General features: G+C 41.8%; 2 protein-coding genes across 4 annotated transcripts in view; one reads left to right on the top strand and one right to left on the bottom strand.

Moving 5' to 3' along the window:
• Positions 1 to 24019, top strand: part of PI4KA (phosphatidylinositol 4-kinase alpha) — a gene marked incomplete at its 5' end in the record, with an annotated part of 146792 nt that overhangs the window by 72763 nt on the left and 50010 nt on the right. For all 3 annotated transcript variants that reach the window (XM_084245811.1, XM_084245812.1, XM_084245813.1), the window contains 2 exons: positions 5345 to 5513; positions 8094 to 8144. In XM_084245811.1, coding sequence (XP_084101937.1) covers positions 5345 to 5513; positions 8094 to 8144 — 220 coding nt within the window. The remainder of the gene's footprint in view (positions 1 to 5344; positions 5514 to 8093; positions 8145 to 24019) is intronic.
• On the bottom strand, positions 13949 to 19068 carry SERPIND1 (serpin family D member 1; the record flags this gene model as incomplete). Its single annotated transcript, XM_084244448.1, has 4 exons — positions 18179 to 19068; positions 16306 to 16579; positions 14806 to 14950; positions 13949 to 14140 (listed from the first exon to the last, which is right to left on the bottom strand). Exons 1-4 carry the CDS (start codon positions 19056 to 19058, stop codon positions 13949 to 13951), a joined length of 1491 nt encoding a protein of 496 aa, XP_084100574.1. The 5' UTR covers positions 19059 to 19068.

Genomic DNA, 24019 nt, shown 5'->3' with positions numbered 1-24019 from the left:
CAGGAGAGCTTTGGCTATTCAGGGTTTTTGGTGATTCCATATGATTTTTATCAATAATTGTTCTATTTCTTTGAAGAATGTCATTGAAATTTTTATTGGACTAGCATTGAATCTGTGAATTGCTTTTGTTAGGATGGCCATTTTGATAATGTTAATTCTTCCAATCCATGAGCAGGGAATGTCTTTCCATTTCTTTGTGTCTTCTTCTATTTCTTTTAAGTGTTCTATAGTTTTCTTTGTATAGGTCCTTTACTTCTTTTGTCATTTTTATTCCCAAGTATCTGATTTTTTTGTTTCAATAATAAAAGGGATTTTTTTTTGATTTGTTCTTCAGATTTATTGTTTGTGTATAGGAAGGCTACTGATTTTTGTGTGTTGATTTTGTATCCTGCCACTTTACTAAACTGATTGATGAGTTTAATGAGTTTTTCTGTGGAGTTTTTGGGATTCTCTATGTATATTCATACAGGTAATATTTTGAAATATTACATTAGAGTTTTTTATTTTATGTATTTTTTACCTCATTCTTCATTTTTGTACAATGTATGCTTTCGCATCATGGTTATAATCCCTGTGAAATCCCCACTACCAATTCACCCATGTACCACCACCATAGTTCTTTGTGTTCTTCTCACCCCCTTTTTGATCCTACTCCCCTCTCCCCTCCTGTAGAATGTCTCTGGTTTATAGTTGCCTGTTGATTTTGATATTTACTTTATTATAATTACTTTATTTTCCTGATCCCTTATTTGGATCCTCTACATTCCTCCTAAAAGTGAAACCATCCAGTATTTTTTTTTTCTTTCTGCCTTATTTCACTGAGCATGATCCCTTGCAGCTCCATCCATATTGCTGCAAATGGCATGAGTTTATCTTTTTTGATTGCTGAGTAATATTCCAGTCATCTGTTTTGGGGCATTGGGTTGTTTCCATAGACTACCTATTGTAAATAGTGTTGCAATAAACATGGGAATGGAATTACTGGATCATATGGAAGCTCCATTTTTAGCAGTTTGGGGAACCTCCACACAGCTTTCCATAGTGCTTGGACCAGTTTGTATTCCCACCAGCAGTGTAGGACAGTTCCTTTTTCTCCACATCCTCACCAACGGTTGTTGTTGCTAGTTTTTTATTGTGTACCATTCTCACTGGTGTGAGATGGTATCTCATTGCAATTTTTTTTTTTTTTTAGATTTATTTATTTGTTTATACAAGCACTGGGTACAGTCAGAAGCGTGGGAGGGTGAGAATTCACCAGAGCGGGGAACAGAACAGGCAGACTGATGAAATACGCTGCTGAGGGGAGCCGCGGGTGTGGCAGGAGAGGTTTGTCGTGCCATGTGGGATCCTTGCCAGTGGCCGGGGATCGAACCAGCACTGCAGAGGCTGCGGTCAGCTTCGCAACTCAGTGCTCAACCGCTATGCCACCAGGGGAGGCCCTATCTCATTGCAATTTTGATTTGCTTTTCCCTGATTATGAGTGATATTTTACATATTTTCATATGCTTGTTGGCCAGTTGCCTGTTCTCTTTGTGGAAGTGTCTTTTCAGCTCCTCTTCCCATTTTTTGACTGGGTTGTTTAATTTGCTCTTGTTGAATTTTGTCAGCTCTCTATAGATCTTTGTTATCAGTCCCTTATCATTAGTATTGTGTGCAAAATGTTCTTCCAATCAGTAGGGTGTCTTTGTTTTGGTTAGGTCTCTTTTGCTGTATAGAAGCTCTTTAATTTGGTGTAGTCCCAGCTGTTTATCCTTTCCTTCACTATCTTTGCTTTGGGTGATGTGTCTTTAAAGATGTTACTGAGGTGTATGTTATGTAGTGTTTGGCCTATATTTTCTTCTATATATTTTATGGTTTCAGGTCTTATGACCTTATGACCTTTAATGCATTTTGAGTTGAGTTTTGTGCATGGTGTGAGGTAGTAGTCAAGCTTCATTTTTTTTTTTTTTTTTCCTCTAGCAGCCCAGGTTTCCCAGCATCATTTGTTGAACAAACTTTCTTTCCTCCAGTGCATATTCTTTGCTCCTTTGTAGAAGATTTGTTGTCCATAAATCTGTGGGTTTATTTCTGGGTTTCCTGTTCGATTCCATTGGTCTGTGCATCTATTCTTGTTCCAGTACCGTGCAGTTTTTATTATTATGGCTTTGTGGTATAGTTTGAAGTCCAGGATTGTGATACCTCCATTTCCTTCCTTTTTAAAAATTAGTAGAGCTCTGGCTAGTCTGGGTTATTTTTTTTTTTTTTGTCTCCATATGTATTTCATCAATATTTGTTCTTTTTCTTTGAAGAATGTCATTAGAATTTTATTGGAATAGCATTGAATCTGTAGATTGGTTTTGGTAGGATGGCCATTTTGATAATGTTAATTCTTCCAATCATTGAGCAGGGGATGTCTTTCCATTTCTTTGTGTCTTCTTCTATTTCTTTTAACAGTGTTTTATAGTTTTCTTTGTATAGATCCTTTACCTCTTTTGTTAGGTTTATTCCTAAGTATTTGATTTTTGTTGTTTCAACTATAAAAGGGATAGTTTTCTTGATTTCTTATTCAGATTTAATGTTTATATATAGAAAAGCTACTGCTTTTTGTGTGTTGAGTTTTGTATCCTGCCACTTTACTAAACTGGTTGATTATTTTTTCTGTGAAGTTTTTTGGGTTCTCTATGTATATTATCATATCATCTGTGAATAGTGATAGTTTTACTTCTTCTTTCCCTATTTGGATTCCTTGTATGTCTTTCTCTTGTCTTCATGCTCTATCTAGGACTTCTAGTATTATATTAAAAATCAGTGGTGAGAGGACATCCTCGTCTTGTTCCAGTTTTTAAAGAAAGGCTTTCAGCTTTTCAACTTTGAGAATGATATTGGCTATGTGCTTGTCATATATGGACTTTATTATGTTAAGGTATGTTCCTTCTATCTTGAGAATTTCAAGAGCCTTTAAAATAATGGATGTTGAATGTTGTCAAATGTTTTTTCAGCATCAATTGATATGATTATGTGTTTTTTATTTTTCTCTTTGTTGATGTGTTGGATTATATTAATTTATTTTTGGATGTTGAACCATCCGTGTGTCCCTGGAATAAAGCCTATTTGGTCATGGTGAATTATCTTATTGATGCATTGTTGGATTCTGTTGGCTAGGATTTTATTGAGGATTTTTGCATCAGTGTTTGTCAGAGATTGGCCTGTAGTTTTCTTTTTTTGTGATGTCCTTGTTCGGTTTGGTATCAGTGTCATGTTGGCTTCATAAAACGTGTTTGGTATTATCCCTTCCTTCTCAATTTTTTGAAAGAGTTTGTGTAGGATAGGCACTAGTTTGTTTCTGAACTTTTGGTAGAATCCATCTGATCCTGGGCTCTTGTTTTTGGGAAGGGTTTTGATTACTGTTTCAACTTCACTGCTTGTAATTGGTTTGTTTAGGTGTTCTATTTCTTCTTCTTTTTTTTTTTTTTTTAAAGAAGCATGTGTTTTTATTTATTTATTCGTTTGTTTTGTTTATACATGCACTGGGTACAGTCAGAAGTGCGGGAGGGTGAGAGAATTCACCAGAGCCAGAGCGGGGAGCAGAGCAGGCAGAAGGACCGAAGTACACTGCTGAGGGGAGCAGCGGGCGGCAGGAGAGGTCCGCGCGCGCCATGTGGGACCCTCATCCGGTGGCCGGGGAGCAGCCGGGGATCGAACCGGTGCCTCAGAAGCTGCGGGCAGCTTCGCAACCCAGCGCCCAACCACTGCGCCACCGGGGAGGCCCTGTTCTATTTCTTCTTTATCTAGCTTTGGATGATTGTGAAGTTGTAGGAATTTGTCCATCTTTTCTAGATTGTTTGTATATAGCTATTCACAGTAGTCTCTGATTATTCTCTTGATTTCTGCTGTGTCTGTTATGATGTCTCTTCTTTCATTTATGATCCTATTTATTTGTGCTTTCTTCTGTTTTTCCTCTGTGAGCCTGCCTAGAGGTTTTTCTATTTTGCTTATTTTTTTTAAGAATCAACTTTTGCTTTCATTGATCTTTTGGATTGTTTTCTTAACTTCTGTTTCATTTATTTCTGCTTTGATTTTTATTATTTCCATTCTTCTACTGGCTTTTGTGTTTTTTTGTTGTTCTTTTTCCAGTTCTTTAAGTTGGGAGATTAGGTTGTTCCTTTTTGAGTTCTTTCTTGTTTCTTTTTTTAAGATTTATCTATTTATGCATACAAGAGCTGGGGTACAGGCCAGAGATATGGGGGGGTGGTAAGAGGATTCACAGAAATAGGGTGGGTAACACAACAGGGGTTGACTGAAATACACTGCTGAGGAGAGCAGCGGACGACACAGGAGAGTTTGCTGTGCCATGTGGGTCAGCTCCCTGGCTGGCTGGGGATTGAAATTGTGCTATGCTTGCAGTGGCTGTGGATAGATTCATAGTGCTGCAACTTAACCCCTGTGCCACCAGGGAGGCCCTCTTTCTTGTTGTTGATGTGAGCCTGTATTGCTATATATTTTCCTCTTATAAGTGCTTTTGCTGTGTCCCATATGTGAGTTGTGTTCTCATTATCATTCATCACAAGGTTTTTTATAATTTCTTCTTTGAATTCATAGGAATTTACCTATTTGTGAAGGGGGGATACTTTTTATTATAGTTGCCATTTGCTCCATGATTTCTGGGGACCAGATGGTGTGTGCTCATTGCTTCATGGAAAGTGTTTACTACCTTCTCCACCCTGTGAGGAGGGAATTATTACCCTTACTTTACTCAGGAAGAAACTCAGGGATTACTCCTGCTCACCCAGGGTCACTTAGCAGTCTAGCTTTACCCCCAGTGTCCACAGAAGCTAAGACATCCTAACTGGTTTATGGTTTTCTGACAGAGGGCACTATCAGCTTTGTGTCTGGAGTTGACATGGGTCCAGAATAATCCTGAGGCAGTTGTCCCACCGGGCACTTCTTAGGTGTTTGATATAGGCTAATACCAAGATCAACACCAGGGTGGAGGCATTGTTGAGAAGAAGGGGATTATCAGGGTCCATCTAGGAAATGTGTGGGAGGAGTAAGCACTTTTTTAGCTATGTAGTAATCTCTTGACACTCAGAGGAAGGTGTCTGAGACCTTCACAAGTCCCCAGTGTGTGGATTCCTGGGACCTTGGAGGCCCTTAATGCATCTCAGAGAGGTCACAGTCAATTCTGCAGCAATTGCTTTCCTTTGAAGTCCATTGTTTACAAAGACGGCATGTTCACCACTCTGGAGGGTCCCTTTGTTTATATCACTGAAAGAGGCATGGTGAGTGAGCCAAGATTGGCAGAGTCAGCTTGCTTCCTGCTGCAGTACACATCCTTTGTTGTACCAACTGTTGTTTCTTCCCCCAGGCACTGCTCCCTGGCGGTCATCAATGCCCTGGCAAACATTGCAGCCAACATCCAGGACGAGCACCTTGTGGACGAGCTGCTCATGAACCTGCTGGAACTGTTTGTGCAGCTAGGGCTGGAGGGAAAGCGTGCCAGTGAGAGGGCAAGCGAAAAAGGGCCTGCTCTGAAGGTAGGGTAGAAGATGGTATGGATGCCTGTCTGGCAGTGCCAGCTTGTCAGTCTGCTGGCCAAAACAGAGTCTCCAGGCACCATCTTGATTGAGATAGGGTATATTCTTTGTTAAATGCTTTAAACACATCTGGAGATGTGCAAGGACAAAGGGCTGAGATTCCTCCTTAGATATCCTGGCAAAGGTTGGATAGAGCTCATGGAAAAGACTGCATCACAACCTAGGTTGATAAGGTGATAGAAGCCTCTCTTCTCTTCTCTACCATGAAGCCAGGAGGTGGAGACTCATCAGAACACAGTGTAATTATAGACCTAATCTTAGGCTATCCAAGGGAAACAGATACACGGGGATAAAATGTCAGGTCTCAGATCCCCAAAGAGACAGATGGGGGAATTTGACACGTCATCTCCCCTTTGACATGTCATGTGGGCGCAAGTCCCACTATCAGTGTCTTCCTTTGTCCTCCCGTCTTTTCTTCCTGTGCCCCTCCCCTCATTCCCCAGATAGTTTCTGTTAATCTACTGTGTACTTGCTTCTGTCCCAGTTGAGGCTTAGGCCTACTATTTCTGTAAAGGGCTGCAGTGCTTATTTGCAGCATTTCAGGCCTTGCACTCTTTTTTGCAACTATTCAGTTCTGCCATGGTAGCATAGAAGCCTCTCTAGCCATTAAGTAAGTAAATAAGGTAGCTGTGCTTCCATAAAACTTTATTTCCAAGAATAGGCAGTGGTCAGATTTGGTCATGGTGTGCAGTTTCTAGACCTTTGTTCTAGATTCCAGACTTACAGAAGTGAATGGTGTGCCTGCTTTTGTTGGCTTAGTGGGGGCAGATCGTGAAAGCCAAACAGGGCAGTTTGGGGAGAGGCTTACAGGGAGCCCCCTGTAAGCCAAAGGTCTGTCTGAGAAGGTGACGGCTAAGTTGGAAACTGAATGAGAAGGAGCCCTCTGTGTGAAAATGTTGCCTGAGAGGGAGTACCCTTTTCAAAGTCAGATCTGAGACCCTTCTCTGCCTTGCTGTGCCAGGCTACCCACCAATGATCTGTGCGACTAATTTCTCAAGTCTCCCAGGTTGGCACACATTGAGGCCTAACCCGATTCACAATAGTCCATCTGTCATTTCATGTGAGACCTTTGGTATTGAGATGAGAGGACTGCCTGGAAGGTTCCTTCCTGGGACTGTGGGCTGCACCCTTCTACATGTGCTCACTGCTTACAATCTCAGGACTCTCAGGCTTTAATGCTTTTTTCACAGACTAGGGAGGAGGTTGAACCATGGGCAATACAGTGATCCCCATTTCCATCCAGTGAGTGCAAGCTGTAAATTCTGTTCTTTGCAGAATAGTTCCTCTTTCTCAGTCATGCAGTGAATAGGCACTTTTCCCATGAGATGGGGCCTCATGGGATAAAGGGGGATTGGAGGAGTAGGGAAGAGTGCTGACCAATGTGCTACTCTGTTGAAGATAGGAGCTGTGATTTTAAATTAAGAAACATGAATGGTTCCAGTCATGGTGTAGCCATGAGGTCATAAGTTTCTAGAATGGGACAGGCAGGGCCAGCAAGTGTGGACTTCAGCCTAGGACATAGAATTCCAACTATACCAGCAGCTGTGGGGCCTCTGAAGCTGTCAGACCCCTAAAATAAAGATAAGGATGTGAGCACTTGGAATTTGAGCACCTGGCATGCAGTGGGACTCAGCACCCTCAGCTGCTACCATTTTTTGTTAATATAGAAAATAAATTAAATAAATTCTTATTTATTTAAAATTTTAGCCAGTCAGTGTGTACCATAGTTTAGCCACATTTGTGTGTCTAGCCAGGGAACCTTCCTTTAATTTAATTATTTTAAAGTAACCTCCAATTTTTTCCTAACTTGATTGTATTGATAGAAGGTATAGAAACCTATAAATAATAAAAAGTACCCATAATCCCTCTACTCAGATATAGTCATTATTATTAACAATTTGGTACATTTTCTTATATTTTTATGCAAATATATTCATTTTACGTGATTGGAATTATATCAACATATTCTTTATTGTTTTTTTCTATTTAACATTTGTGATAGCGAGTTTTTGAAGTGATTGTTTTATAGAAAGTTGTCTTTTCAAAGAAAAATACCGGATGGTCTCACTCATAGCAGGAATCTAGAAAACTTAAATAAGGGACCAGGAAAATGAATAACTATAAGATAGTGAAAATCAAAATCAACAAAAAACTATGAACCAGAGACACTTTTAGGGGGGCGGGAGGGGAGGGATTGGGGTCAGAATGGGGGGGCTGCAATTGTATGGGGAATATAACAATAAAATTTATTTAAAAAAAAAAAAAGAAAGTTGTCTTTTCAACAGCTATGTATTATAATTAGTAATTTTTCAGAGGTGAGGTGCAACATTTGTGTCCACATTCTTTTACTATTAAAATTAATGCTAGATGAGCATTTTTATTGATCTTTTTTTCTATTTTTGTTTTTATATAGCTCTAATTTCTTTTTAGATTAAGGAATTCCAGGTTTATGTAACACATTATCTTTTTTTTTTAAATAAAAGATGCACTAATCAGTGACCCAATTCTATTCTCTTCTAGGCTTCTAGCAGTGCGGGGAACTTGGGTGTACTCATTCCTGTAATAGCTGTGGTGAGTATTTGTTAGTTGTGTGATTTAGAACCCAGATAACTGTGCTCAGGTTTGAGTGTTGCCTAGTCATACACAGTAAATACCTGAGAAAAATAACATTTTGAGAAGCCAGTGATTCTGCAGATAGGACTGTTTCAACCGCTTCTAGCTCTTTTGTGACTGCCCACAGGTGTGTGTCTGCTGTAGCTGTTTGGCCAGGAAACTGCTTTAGTTCCCTCTTGCATGACTCCCCAGGTCTGCAGTCTGACTTCAGGCCCATCCTGTGTCTTATGGACTGTTTTGGTACCCCTGACTAATGCTGAAAGAGAACCTGCTTCCATTCCCTCTGTTGCTCCTCCTCTGAGATGAGACCTGGTACTTCTGGTTGGTGCTTTGGCCTTGGAGCTATAGCCCTCAGTGTCCTTCTGGGGTGACTTGTTGGCATGGCAGGCCAGGCACACTGTTGGGCACAGCCTTTCCTGCAGTCATTGGCTGCCCACAGTTGGCCTTATCCCCTGTTATACACTGCTGTGGTGCAAAACCTGCCTCCATCTTTTCCTCTCTCAATCTCTAGCCACATCTTCCCAGATAATATTTACAGAAGTCATTTTCCCTTTATCAGTTGTTGCCAGCCACCGGTCCTAAGTTAGGGCCTGGGTTCTAGTATTTGTTTTCATTCCTTATTCTCTAACTTCCATTTAGCCACTTTCTAGTGGAAATTTTGCTTCTACCTTCTACTTCCTTCCCACCTCACCCATCCCAGTAGTTCATTTCTCTTATTAAAAGCACAGGGTTTGACCTTTGAGCTGGTAAGGTGACCCAGGGCATGTAGATCTTGGACAAACAGATGGAGAAGCAGCTCTCCTGATCTCAGCAAAGTGGTTTCTACAGTTATCCCATCATTCTGACTTGGGAGACTTTGATTGGTGTACAGATGGAGAAAACATAGCAATTGACTGATTTATTACTATTTATCTTGTCATAGTAAGATGTCAGTACTATATTTTGTGGAGTATTCCACTTCCAGTTCACCTTTTTTCATACCTGTGCTTTTCTTTCCTGTCCTTCCTCCAATAAGTAACACCCACCTATTAGGCACTTCAGAGGGTCACCTCTATCTTTTCAAGAAACTCTGCTGCCAGCAAAGGATCCAACAGGCAACACAGGGCAACACAGGGTCCAAACCCATGCCTTGTGACCCTAAACTTGTTGTGCTACCAGTCAACCTCACCAGTCATCATTCCCCAGATACGCAAAGTACCCCTATAGATTTCTTCCATGCATTTATTAAACTTTAAATGGCCATTGCAAAACTGAACTGGAAGCTCACAGGTATATGGTTCAGAGAATTCTGGTGTTCAAAGATCTTTGCTTAAGTGTCACCCCAAGCATGCTCCTCTGTCTGTCTCCAGGAATCTTTCTGACAAAATCACCTCTCCTGGGGAGTCTGCCACCTCACTGTTCTCCCCTCCAAGAGGCTAAGAGTGTGCCACAGACTTTATACCCCTCACATTTCCTGCCAGATCAAACAAGGGCCCTGTATAATGACACTTCTACAACACAACTGCAGGATAGTCAAAATTAAAAAGTGAAAAAAAATCTACTTGAAAAAATTAACCAAATTAATAAAAATTATTAACCAAAATAAAATAAAAAATTAACCAAAATTAATCAAAGTAAATACTATGGCAGAGGGAGTCCCAATAACCCTTGAATACTCAAGGGGAGAACACCGAATGGCAGCTATAAAGGTGGTAAGGTTCCCAAGGAAATGTTCAAAGTCACAAGAGAGACAGCTGTGGTCACTGTGCCACAGCCCTTGTGTCTTCAAGCACACTGAGGAAGAGGAGACTATTCTGACACATGTGTAGCAGGGAACAAGCAAACTGCTTCCCTTCTGAACTAAAGTATAAAGTCTATGGCACACTCTTAGCCTCTTGGAGGGGAGAACAGTGAGGTGGCAGACTCCCCAGGAGAGGTGATTTTGTCAGAAAGATTCCTGGAGACAGACAGAGGAGCATGCTTGGGGTGACACTTAAGCAAAGATCTTTGAACACCAGAATTCTCTGAATCATATACCTGTGAGCTTCCAGTTCAGTTTTGCAATGGCCATTTAAAGTTTAATAAATGCATGGAAGAAATCTATAGGGGTACTTTGCGTATCTGGGGAATGATGACTGGTGAGGTTGATTGGTAGCACAATGAGTTTAGGGTCGCAAGGCATGGGTTTGGACCCTGTGTTGCCTGTGGGATCCTTTGCTGGCAGCAGGGTTTCTTGAAAAGATAGAGGTGACCCTCTGAAGTACCTAATAGGTGTGTGTGGGTATAACTGTTATTGATAGGCTAGAACATACTTCAGATACTCATATTTCCTCCACTGTGATGACCTTTTACATGAATAGAATAAGTATTGTAGTTTTAACAAAAGTTAATGGTTATATATTGGGGGAGAAAACAAATATTTGATTCTCTTGCTCAACAAAGAACACAGAGATCATGGCTTTTTGCATTTACTTTCTGGTTACCCCTTGGACCTTATAGGAGAAACTAATTCCCAAAGCTTTTTTTTAATACTGTGCTTTCTTTTCTTTTTATAAAAGGAAAAGGTAATCTGTTTTGGCTCTTTCGCTGACACTGTCTCGAATTAATTTGTTGGCTAGAAGTGCCAGTGGGTTTGGGCAAGAAGCCTGGGCGTGAATCCTAATGCAGCTTTTCACTAGTCAGTGACCTTGGGAACCTAGAGAGAGTGGCTCAGGACTGGGTATTGTGATCTCTGAGGCTCTTTCATGCTTAGATTTGATGATTTTTAAAAAAGGTTTATTTATTTATGCATAAATATGCCTACAAGAACTGAGGTACAGGCCAGAGGTGTGGGGGTGAGAGGATTCACCAGAGACAGTGGGGAACAGAACAGGTGGATTGTCTGAAATACACTGCTGAGGGGAGCATTGGGCGAGACAGGAGAGGTCTGCTGCGCCATGTGTGTCAGCTCCTTGGCCGGAGATTGAATTTGTGCCACCGTGGCCGCAGATAGCTTCATAGTGCTGAGACTTTACCCCTTGCACCACCTGGGAAGCCCCAGATTTGGTGATTTTTGTCCTTAACTTTATGAGTAATATTTCTTCAGATATATAAATAGTGTCTATCCACTATTTAAGTAGGTATTTTGAAGGATCCGTTGTCTTAAAGTAGTGATTTAATAAGACATGTGTTCTCCTCAAAAAATACGTGTGCACCTCACTTAGAGATCTTTCACTTGTACCTTTTATAGTATTTGTGACCTTGGATAGGTTATTTATTCTCCTGGTGCCTCTAAAATGAGGTTAGTGGACTAATTTTGTAGGTCATGGACCCTGCCCAGTTTAGGAACCCTTTAGCTATATAAATGCTCTTTTAGATTGAGATAAAGGTAATAAGAAGCCCTTTGTTAGCTGTTGCTAAGCACCAAGACTGATTTAAAGCCCTTCTAGGCATTTACTCATTTAGAATAATCTTTTTCTTTTAAGATTTATTTATGCATACAAGAGCTGGGCTACAGGCCAGAGATATGGGGAGGGGGGTGAGAGAATTCACCAGAGACGGAGTGGGGAACAGAACAGCCAGACTGACTGAAGTACACTGCTGAGGGGAGCAGGGGGTGAGACAGGAGAGGTCTGCTTCACCATGCGGGTTGCTCCCTGGCTGGCCGGGGATCAAACTCATGCTGCAGAGGCTGCGGGCCGCCTCATAGTGCCGTGCTTAACCCCTTGTGCCACCAGGGAGGCCTCTAGGCATTAACTCATTTAATCCTTACAACAGCCCTGCAAGGTAAATCCCTACTTTACAGATGAGGAAACTCAGACACACAACATGACTCTCTGTCCCACTGCTACTAAATGTTGGAGCCAGGATTCACATGTACTCTGTACCTTGAAACATAGGTCATCTGGTTTTCAAGAGGGCTGTGAATGCATTCAGAGTGGATATAAATGAATGCAAAGCATGTCTGTGCTGGGCCTTTGCCTATGCTGAGTCATAAGGAACCTGAGCTGGATCCAGCAGAGGTGAGGCTACCTCATTGGAAGTGGTATTATTGACCTTTCTGGGTAGAGGGCAGACATAGGAAGAGGCTGAATGCCAAGTTTTTTGAGATAGCTACTTTTAGGAATATGAGGAAAAGAGGAATCAACATCAAGTTGATAAATACAGTATGAACACTGAGAAGAACATTGTTGAAATGAATTGGAGGAGGAATTCAAGGAGTGGGTCACCAGCAACCTCCAGTTTCACTGAGAGATCAATCAAGAGGGTGTGACAGGAAGGACTTGGTCTCAACCATGTACTACTTAGACAGTGGAAGCAGAAGGCCTGGTGCAGAAAGCTGGGAAGGAAGCAGGTGGAAAGGATTTGCCTCTACTAGGAGGGCCTGGGTTTGAATTGGGGCCTGGGACAGATCATTTCCCCTCCAGGAACTGTTTCATCAGCTGCAAAAGGTGATAACAGTGTGAGGATCCCAGGGTTGGTGTGAGGACTCCTTGATAATCCATGGGCACACCTATCACAGTGCCCCTCTTTGCTGTTCCCATGACTGGTATTGGTCTCACTGGATCAGAAGTTATCCTCTGAAACAAGAGTCCACATGTGACCCTGAGTCAGGCCAACCTCCACCTGAATGCTGGCCCCAGCACTCACTACAGCCGCTTCTTGGATAGATTTAAGTGCCCTGCCTAGTCTTCCTCCTTTGCAGATCTGGGAAGGAAAAGTCTCTCTTGCAGAGCTGTGGGATTCACAACTCTCAGCCAAAACCATTAGTGATTTTGATACCCTTCCCATCACTGGCCATTGTCTCAGCAGCCTCTTTGGATTCCAGTTGTCTTACCCAGGTAGCAATCAAGAGACACATACCTCAGATATTCCTGTTTTATTGAACCTGACCCACTACAAGAGCAAAGGTCTCTTCGCATGCAGAGATGAAAACTGAAGTACATGCCCCACATGACTGGCATTTCAGAAATTATCCAAAGTAACCTTGCCCCCAGGACTTAGCAACACTCACTCCATCTTGATTCTGAGAACATGCTTTGGCAGCATATAGGTCAGTATAGAACTCCCTGAGGAACTCAAATTACTTTTTGAGGCATATCAACTATTTTGAATTTGGCCTTCCTTAGTTATTTGTGCTTCAAAAAATAGAATATAACAGATACACAAGTAAAAGTGGTCGTATTTATTTATCTTTAGGATGTAAGGCATGGTCACATATACACTCTGTCCAGCAATGAGGTAACAGCAGGAATACAGTGACATTTAGCATGAATTTGGCAGGTTGGGCCTTGAAAGAACTAAGCCTAATGCATAGGACATGCATGGAATATCTCATGATCACTTTTCTTCTGAGCATCAGGAATGGTATTCCATCCTGCGGAGAGGAGAAAATGGTCTGGCAGTTCATGTCTCTGCTCTCTGTTCACATGAGAAGCCTGGTTAGAAAGACTGAGTAATAGAGCCAGATGTGCAAGATAGATTACTGTAGGAGAAGAGGCTGTCAGGGAGGCCCCATAGATTTGCTGTAAGGAAGTGGGAAGTACCGAGTAACCTCTCATTAGCAGTTGACATGCTACAGGTATATTCATTTCTGTGAACTGATGGCATTGTTCACCTTGCAGCATTGCTCCAGTAAACTTCTTAGTTGTTTGTAACGTTCTTCTCTCATATAGGCCTTGATTTCATAATGGTAGCATAAGATACAAATGTCAGGATGCCAGAACATCTCTGTTCTCATCATTAGAATGGAAACAGAATTACAGAGTGCCCCCAAAACACTTGAGATGCCCAGGCCTCCACTCTTAAGACTTGGTGGGGTTGGCAACTCTCCCCATGAAGAGCAGGCAGCTGGTGCGGTGCTCATAGATGAGAAACAGAAAAGGGCGGTCGACAGTGAAACGCACTTGGGTAGACAGTGGCATGAACCCCACTGTGGTCACCGCAGCAGCTTCGGTGCCCTCCTCATTCACTGTAATAGTACCTTGGTGCTTGAACTGTTCAAAATGGAAAGGAAAGTTGTCAGGCTTTATCAGTTGGCACACAGAGGGAGAAAGGATATAGTGGAATTTCATCTCCTTCAGGGAAAGGGTCGAACGAGCACATGAAAGATACAGACCATAGCTAGTCAAACTGACCCTTGAAAATTTCTTTAATCACCTTTCATGTATGGTAATTATGCTCAAAAGTTTTGTTGTATAAACATTGTTTACCTTACTCTCTGGCTTCACATTGATTCTTGGCAGTATGAGCTGTCTGTCAGCCAAGACAGTGGCTACTTATGCTCTGGGGAGCTCTGCCAAGGAAGGAGGGGTCTGGGTGTGCACAGTATTTGGATTGGTGTTCTCGCTTTTTTGCAAGTGCCTATTATTGTTGTTTGAAGTTTGATGTGCAGGTAGTACAATGTCTCTGCATGTACTCAGTGTGTCTTCCACAATTTGGGAGAAGCTATTTTGTAGAGTTGAGTATGTGCTGTCTCTGATATGAGCAGGAATGGAGCTTGCTCCCAGACTATTCCCTGAGATCACCCTCCCACTATGCATCCAGTAGACAGGGATATGACACCCTTCCCACACCAACTTGTGAAGTCAGGTGAGGCAGGAGAGGGCTTTGTTGGCAGATCCTAGGATGGGTATAGAGGGCAGGTGAGGGGAGAGGTTACCAGGTCAATGGTGATCCTGTGGTCTGAAATTCCTGACATATTGCTGTTTTTCTCAAACAGTGAGGTGATCCCCATTGACTTCAGGGCCTCCACCAGGTTATAATTCTTCTCCAGCTTGAATTTGGGCAGGAGTATCTCTCGAGTTCTAGTCAGAGAAGAAAAGGAGGCCCAGTTGTATTGAATCATGTATTTCCTTCAAGTGTCCACAACCTAATCCTCCCACCCCAGGTTGTATTTACCACAGAATGGAAATGGCACTTGTTAAAATTCATTTTCTACTGCTGTTAGTTGAGGATTTTGGGAAGACCATCCCATTGTAATTCCAGTTACTTGAAATTGAGGCATGATTATTGACATGTGGTCATTTCCTTGATAACTGTTCAATTCCTGTCTTCCAGGTCTGCAGCGGAACTAATACTGGTTTTTGATTTGCGAAGGCATCTAAGATATTTCTCTTGTTTGGAGTATATCTTATTTTGTTTAACTAAGGATTTTTAAAACAGAATCCTTCACATACCAGATGATGTTAAACATTCTTAATTCTTATATCAACTCATTCCGTCCTTAAACGGATGAATAGCAATAATAGTTGGAGGAGGAACAGAGCAGGCCAGATGGTTACTGCCTATGGCTATGGCTAAGGCTAAGAAACTGGGCTGTATTCTGTAGATCAGGGGGATCCACAATTTATGAGAGGAGGAATAGAGATGATGTCTTGGAAACACTGTTCTGGCAGCCATTGCCAGGATGGATCAAACAGTGGAGGAGGTAGGCTGCTTAGGCATCCCTCACTTAGGGTTAGAAGTCATGGGCAATGGAGTGTTAGAAGGCAGGTACAGAAGGGACATTTTTAATGAAAAATTTGATTATGGCTTAATGATTAATTGGTTACCTGGACAAACACCTCGCTCTGAGAGCCTGCTTCTTAGTTTGTTGAGTTTTTTATATTCTTATAGGAGACCCAATTCTCCTGTCTTCTTAATATGGGCCTAGCCTGTATCTGGTAAACAAAAATGTGACTTCTCTAATTTATGCTATGACCGAATACTCTTAGTAAATAATTAAAACCTGTCATTTTGACTATGGAGCAATAAATAATAATAAAGGAAAATAATGTTTAACAGGTCCTTAATGGGTTAAGAGGATCTCAGGATTTCTTGTTTGGGAAAGGGGAGTGCTCATCTTTGTGGGACCCCTCTTTGTGTGGACATCACTCTTCTATTTATTTCTCACAGTGACTCTTGGAAGTCATGAACGATTCCTCTTTTACAAATGATGAAATTGGGACTCAAAACTCAAAGCAAGTACTTGACTCTCAGTCATGTGTTTTTAACTTCTTGCCTCTCACCAAGAAATTTGGGCTGAATTAACAGTCCATTGTGGCAGTTATTGGGTATTTAAGCAGACTTCTCCCTTTTTCTTAAAATGACCAAAGTTTCAGTATTCCTGGGCTCCCCCAGCTTCCCTGAGATCAGACGAACAAACACTCAATCACAGTACCTGTTTGTCATGCTTTTCTGCCATCTCTCCACCACTTGGGGTGTCAGTTGTGTCTCTAGGGTCTTCATTCCAGACAGCTTGTGTGGGACCACAACAAACATGCTGATGCCCCCCACATACTCCAGCTGTAGAACATCACAGTCCAGCTCCTGGTCATTTGCTGCCAGGAAGTTCCCCTTGGTCTGCATCATGGAAACCTTGACCACCTCCCGCTCATTCAACCGAAAGTTGTGTTTGTGTGTCATTTCCACTGGGAATTTATTCACCCAGGATCCTGTAAAGTCAGCAGGAACAGGGCTTTTAAAAATGTTTTAAGAGCAATGGTTCTCATTCATGAGTGTGTACCAGAAACCCCTAGAGGGGTGGTTCCAACAGACTATAGCCCAACCGCAGTGTCTCTGATTCTGTAGGTTTGGGCGAAGAATTTGCATATCTTATATATGATGGTCCTGATCCAGGGACCACACTTTGAGAACCATTGTTTTTGAGAATTCTGAGAAGATCAGAATACTAACATTTTTGTAGGAAGTGTAATAATGGTAGATAGGTTGAATAGACTGGAGTAAATTCTGGTTTAGAATCTGACTCTAATTTGCTTGAGTCTCTTACTTGTTTATATGTAAATTGAGTAACATTGAGTTCATGTCAGCTCTGTTTTGATAGCTCTCATCCCTTACGCTCTTATTCCGTTAGTGACTTACTTGTACACACTGCTGATACAACACTGCCATCAGGGGCTATACTTTATATTTGGGTGGAGGACTGTATATTCAGGAATAAGCATGTGTTTTATTTTAGCTCTAAGGTGCTGGTAAGTAATTATTGAAGACCAACAGTTGATGGTGGTATGCTGGGTATCTTCTAAGTACCTTCCTTTTGTATCTCATTTTTCTCCTCCTAGCCATGATGAGTGGGAGCTTTTAGCCCCATTTACAAATGTGGGAACAGAGGCACAGAGAAGCAAAGTAACTTGCTCAAGGTTTCTAACTGGTTGGAGGAGCAGCTGGATGAGATAAGCATATTCTTTGGGAGGTTTAAACACCAGATGATTTTTGTGATGGAAACTAAGTTCCATTCTCCTTGGGCTTACTTCTGCCAGCTTCTCCACTTCAGCACTATCAACATTTAGGCCATATAGTTGTCTGTGGTGGAGTCTGTCCTGTGTAATGTGGGATGTTCAGCAGGATCCCTTTACCCATAGATGCCAGGAAGACTTCTCCCTCTTCCCCAGTTGTAGCAACCACAGATGTCTCCAGTCTTTTCCCCTGTATACAGACTTGACCCCTCAAGCCCTCCCCCCCGCATCCCTCTCCCATAACCCCCTTTGGGAATTACTGTTCTTCCTAGTTCTGCTGGAGCTGTTACATGTCTCCTGGCATTCTTTCATTTTGACTTCTTCCTGAGGCTCAACCTCTGTTTTGAATGTGTTTTACAAGGTGGTCATAACATAAAACATTTAAAATTAAAAGCAAATTAGTAAAATCCAGGCAGGTTAAATGTTAAAAAGTTCTTTGCATTGTTTTTTCCAATTTTTCAAGAGGTGGCCTCCCTGGGGCAACTGTCTCTGCCCCATATCACTGTGTACACGTGGAATGTCATTTTACTTTTTCCCATGTGGCCCCATCTGTATAATGTGAACACAATAACATTGACAGTCTCACAAGATTGTGCATAAAGCACACAGTTTGGGTTCAGTAAGTATAAGCTCTTACTGTTACCTCATCATGACCTTCCTTTGTTCCTGTGAGCCTAACCTTGTGTTTTGGTTTCCTGGATAATCAGAGCTAGACCATAGTTCTTGGCATTCAGCCTACCTGCATACTAAAAGAGTGTGTCCCAAGTTTGCTTTGAGAAATGTGAAGGTATTTCTTACCTTTAAAGTAGATGCAGTTTAGAATCATCATCTGAGTGGCTGGGTCTATGTTCTCCAGAGCATCTTTTATGAGACCCTTGGTGACCTTCAGAATGTGGTTGTTGGCTTTTGCTATGAAGACAGGGTCTGAGAAGTCAGTTGCATGAGCTTCGGCAAAGTAGTACTCTCTTACTTTACTTTTGAAGTCATCAAGGATTGGAAATTGTTTCTGGATGTAAAGATCATTGACTGATCGCAGTGTGTACCCAAAATTCCTCCTGAAGAGGCGATGGGTCAGTTTCCGGAAGAGATTATGTATGGTCATGATTTCATACTTGCTGCTGGCATTGACAAAGTCTTTAAAGTGCAAAATTGAGTGTATTTGTTCATGAGTTTTCCCCTGAAGCCCCAAGGAAATCATCCCCATGGCGGTAGAAATGCCCACAGGGGCTATGAAGATGTTGTCAAAAGTGTTGGCCTGTTCCTTCAGTGCTCTATAAAGGCTGAAAGCAAATTTTGCGTTGAGGATATTGAGACGCTGGATCCGGCTCTTGCCTTGGAAGAGCTGCAGGATGTTTCCGGCATTGGCATCAGAATCTGTTGGCAAAACTGCATCGATAATATCAATGTAGTCATCATCTTCACTGAGTATCTTCTCCAGATCCAGATAATCCTCATCTTCCTCCCCCTCGGGGATCCAGTCATTGGTGACTGTGTTTTCCTTGTGGAAGTCAGCCGGGAGAAGGGGCATGCTCAGGGTTTTATTATTTAACTGCCTCCATTGGGGATCCACAGACTTAGAATCTTTCTCTCCTTTCTCAAACTGATCCACCAGGCCTTTGTTTCCACACACAAGTGTTAGGAAAAGACAAATGACGAGGACTTGGAATGGGCATTTCATTTTGGCAGAGCTGGCAGAGAAAGCACAACATGGTGAGAGGTGACCTAGCAGACCAGTCCTAACACATATGCATCTTCAGTGCTCTAGCAGCAAGTTCCCCATGGCTCTGACCAGGAAGATGCCCTTAGTGCACCTGTCCTTAGTCATTTAGCATTAATGAACCCTTAAGAGAATCTGAGGAAGATAAATGGATACCTAACATTTTGTGTGAGCTTTGTAAACCTGCCTGAAGAATCTGTGGGTCCACAGTTGAGAATTTCGTCTTTAAAAGTTTGTAAAACTGTCTAGCATACTGAGGACTCTGGGGTCCTGGGAGGATTTGCTATGGGGATGGGGAGGAGTTTCTTTTTCATTTATCCACTATACTTTGTTCCTGTCTCCAAGCAGCATATTAGGTACTAGAGGTACAAACATCTTCTCCACCAAGGGACTCACCAGGCAGTTGGGGACAGACTTATAGTAAGGTGGGGTCTCTTATAGTATGCCACCAAAGCACTTGGGAGCTCAGAGCTGGGACACCAGGACAGTCATGGAAGCTTTACCAAGAGCTGAGCCTTGAATGGAGATGTTATTGAAAAATGAGTATGTGCTATGCCTTCTGAAAAATATGTTAAAGATAGGTGAAATATGTGTATTCCTGTAGGATTGTTTAATTTGCATAAGATTTGGAGCTTGTCTATAATGCAGAAGACCCTCTCAAACCTAATGAAATTTGATTGGTGGTTAGTCTCATTCTAATGAGGTTTTATGGCTTGCCACAGGTTTCTTTTTTCCCTTTGTATCTGCTAGTCAGCTCCCACTGTTGTCAAGAGGAATTGAATCTTTTCTACTTAGTTGCTTCTAGCATAGGGTTAGAAATAATCTCAGCAGATACCAGTTAAGTGTGAGGGTGAGGTCAGATGTCTTACTGACAGCCCTTTATTTAAGTAAACAAGATAATACATATATTTTAATATAAACCCATGATAAACCTTTCTTTTCTGTTTATACCTTGCCTAGTTCTAGGAAAGGATTTGACTTGACTTATCAAATCAGTTTTGCTGCCAGAATGGCTTTATCTTTCTCTTGTTCACTTCCTGGTTATCTATGCGGATGAACTGTTATTTACAAGGGCAGTGACGGTCAGTGTTGATAATCAAGTGCATGCAATCATACATGATCCCTGCTTCACTTCTGATCACCCCAGAAAGAAGAATGGTGTTTTCTTAAGTTTGTTGTATGCATGTAGCCATCACTTGTTAAATACCTGAGAACCAGAATATCTGTTTCCAGTGTATGTTGAATAATAGTAACTGGTACCTACTTATTAGGCCTAAAGATTGGGACTGTGTGGATGCCCCACTTGAAATTGTCGGGTTTTTTTTTTAAATGTCGATGATGGCAGTGACTTGATGGAGCACCTGCTCTATGTGCGAGGCACTTTTTCTATGTAAATAACTTCATCCTCCCAGTATGTCACATACTAGGACTCTCTAATGAATGGCATTGGCTAGATTAGATCCAAGTTGGAAACCCCCAGATTTCCCCAGGTCACGAGTCCCAGGACTAGTTTCCCTGCCCCCAGCCTTCTTCCTTTAGTGTTCCCCTACAGTACAGTTAAAATAATCAGTTGAAATATTCTACTCAAAACTGAGAGACTTTTGAATTACACATTTTGGAGAATATAAATTACAGTTTTTGACTGAAAATGTCTGTTCTTTTTTCCCATGCCCCTCTCAGCACCACTGAACCTCATGCTCAGTACCTCACACAAGTGTCAAACAGTATGTGTGTGGCTGCAATAGAGTTGGGCCCAGCTTCCCAATAGAATCAGACATGGGTGTTGATGGCAATACACTTTAAAAAGCTAGAAAGGAACAGAGTGACAATTTGATGGAAGTCTCCTTGCTAGGCCATACTTAAAGGTATCGTCCTCTGGTAAAAATAAGGTTAAAAATAAACTTAAATAAGATCCCAGTAAAACAGTGAGACCAGATAGGGTGACAGATAAAAACATTCCTCCAGATAGTACATCTATATCCAGATATATATCCGACTAGTATATCCTGTTTTTAGATAGTATATTTGGAAGCTTCTTATACACTTCCTACATTATACAATGAAAAGCCAAAAATAGAGTTCATTATTCCTTATCAGAGCAAGAAGAAAAGATCTCTGATATTTTCTGTGGGTTGAAATCCAGGATCTAAAAGGTATATCCTCTCATTGTTTTGCCCTTTCGTATAACAAAGTTATATAAGACATTTAAAAACTATGACTGGGTTGCATTTAAATTTTCCTTTGAAGAGAAAGTGTTGTTTTTTAAGGTAAATCAGTCATATATGATTTCATGTATCATATATGTTGAATTTCTGTGTGATGCTTTCTTATAGTCATTGCATGGATCCATTGAGTTTGGAATTTTTGTAACAGAATGTAACATCTGGATTGCCTTGCCACTCCTGGCTATTGTTTCCAGGCCCAAAGAGAGCAGATATAATGGGAGAGAACTAGCTGCATAGAATTTTAAAAAACTTTTTCTTTTGTAAAAACTTCAAAGGTATAGAAGTGTTGAGAGCATAATATAGAGAGTGGTCCTTATATACCCTTTCCCAGATTCATCAAGTTTTTATATTTTGGACAAGTTGCTTTATCTTTCTCTTATCTCTCCACACATATGCGTATGTTTGTGCACAGGCATACACATTTTTTTCTGATAGGGGAAATGCCTAAGAACAAGGATATTCTCATATATCATTCCAGTACAGTTATTAATTCAAATAGGCTAGCATTAGGTACAGTACTTTTCTATTCCAGTTTTGTAAATTATCCCCATAATATAACTGACAGATTTTTTTTCCATAGGCAGATTAAAAAATAAACATTTTTCCATTTCTAAGATAATGAAAACTTTGAATTTGTAGTTTGATAGAGAAATGGTGCCAGTTACCTATCGCTGACAACCAAAAATCAGTATTTTTTATCAGTAGAAATGTTAGAAACAAAACTTACCTCTGTGCTTCAGAGAAGTGGTGCTGCAGAGATGAAATCAGCCAAGGTCACCAGTGGGTTTCAATGTGAACTTTGGTGCTGGGCTGTTGTGTATTTTTCAAAGTAAATATATCCCAAATCAAACACCACTCAACTAGCTTTGTCAGCACAAATCCCAGCTGTGTATGTAAACATTACTGGGTGATTTGTGATTTGTTGGCTCTACTTCTGGTGTAAGTGATGTTTTGGATGCATGACTGTTGTGTCAGTGTGCTTACAGGAACAGCCCTTGACAAAGCTACTAAATAACCAAGATCTTCCTCGGACTTCTAGGGCTGGGCTGCATCTGTGAAAGCTAATGCTGCCCTGAAAGTTGAGGCTGCTCATCTGCCCTCCAACTATGTTTTTTCCCTCTTGGATGATTGTAATATCTGGCCTCAGCCTGGTCTTCAGGGCTAATGCAGCTGGTTCAGCTACTGAACCAGTGTCTGTGAGCTTGTTTCTCAGTGAAAAATGGAGGGGGAGTATAAGATTAATGATTTATAGCATAAAGAGACCTGGGCATTGCCCTTTCTCTAGTCAGGGATCTCTGTATTCTCTGCCAGAATTTGCAGTCCAGCTCCTTTGTGAGATGGACGGTGTTACTTAGCAGTGTAACTAAAGCACAGGTCCACTTAGACCTATAGGGATCTGTGGTGCTATGATCTTTTTTTAAAAATTGTCTTAAATTTGGGCCTCTCCTGGAGGCGCAGCGGTTGAGCGCTGGGCTGCGAAGCTGCCCGCAGCCTCTGCAGCGCCGGTTCAATCCCTGGCCGCTGGCGAGGGTCCCACATGGCGCAACAGACCTCTCCTGCAGCGCCCGCTGCTCCTCTCAGCAATGTATTTCTTCGTCAATCTGCCTGTTCTGTTTCCTGCTCTGGCTCTGGTGAATTCTCTCACCCTCCCACGCTTCTGACTGTATTCAGTGCTTGTATAAATAAATAAATAAATCTTTTTTTTTTTAAAGTCTTAATTTTGTAATTAAAAAAATTATATGAGGGCCTCCCCGGTGGCGCAGCGGTTGAGCGCTGGGTTGCGAAGCTGCCCGCAGCCTCTGCAGCGCCGGTTCGATCCCCGGCTGCTCCCTGGCCACCAGAGGAGGGTCCCACATGGCGCGCAGACCTCTCCTGCCGCCCGCTGCTCCCCTCAGCAGTGTACTTCGGTCCTTCTGCCTGCTCTGCTCCCCGATCTGGCTCTGGTGAATTCTCTCACCCACCCACACTTCTGACTGTACCCAGTGCTTGTATAAATAAATAAATAAATAAATCTTTAAAAAAAAAATTATATGAGTACTCTGGGTTGTCTGGAAAGCAAATTACCACAGAGCTCTGCTCCCTGATTTCAGTGCACCAAAGTGTGTTTGGTAGTGTCACCCAGATACCCTTTCTAAGTGAGTGTGACTCAGAATCTATGGGTGTGTGAGGGGCCTGTAGAGAGCATGTGTGTTTCTTGGATTTAGAACTTACGGCATACAAAGGGCTATTCATTGACTTCAGGGTCTAGAAGGTGTAGTTGGATGTGACTTTGGTTAATATTCAATAGGTTTGACCAGCTTTTTTTTCCAGAACCTTCATTATTCCTTCTCGATACTAAGTCTTCAGCATGTGTGCCTTCAGGCCAGCTTGAAGACACTGTTTCTTCCTCTGTGGGGTCTGCTAAGCCCTACACAATTTGCTCCTGGCCAGATGCCTCCATCCTCTCTTCTCACACATCCTGAGCCCAGGCTCCTGTCAGAGCTCTAACCCTTCCTGTTCTTTCTACAGGAGCATCTTCCATCCAAACAGTCACTTGGCTACTACTCTCTTACCACTAACCCCCCAGCTGAAGTCACACTCCAATCCCTACCTCCTGTTCTCTGTGTGTTCTCTCCTCTGATAGGAGGGCAATGGTTATACCAACTGTATAGTCATTGTGAAAATTCAATAACATGTTAACTGTATGGAAAGCACATA

Source organism: Talpa europaea (genome assembly GCF_964194135.1).
Source record: "Talpa europaea genome assembly, chromosome: 10".
Classification (NCBI taxonomy): Eukaryota; Metazoa; Chordata; class Mammalia; order Eulipotyphla; family Talpidae; genus Talpa; species Talpa europaea.
This window is presented reverse-complemented; position numbering and strand designations above follow the sequence as displayed.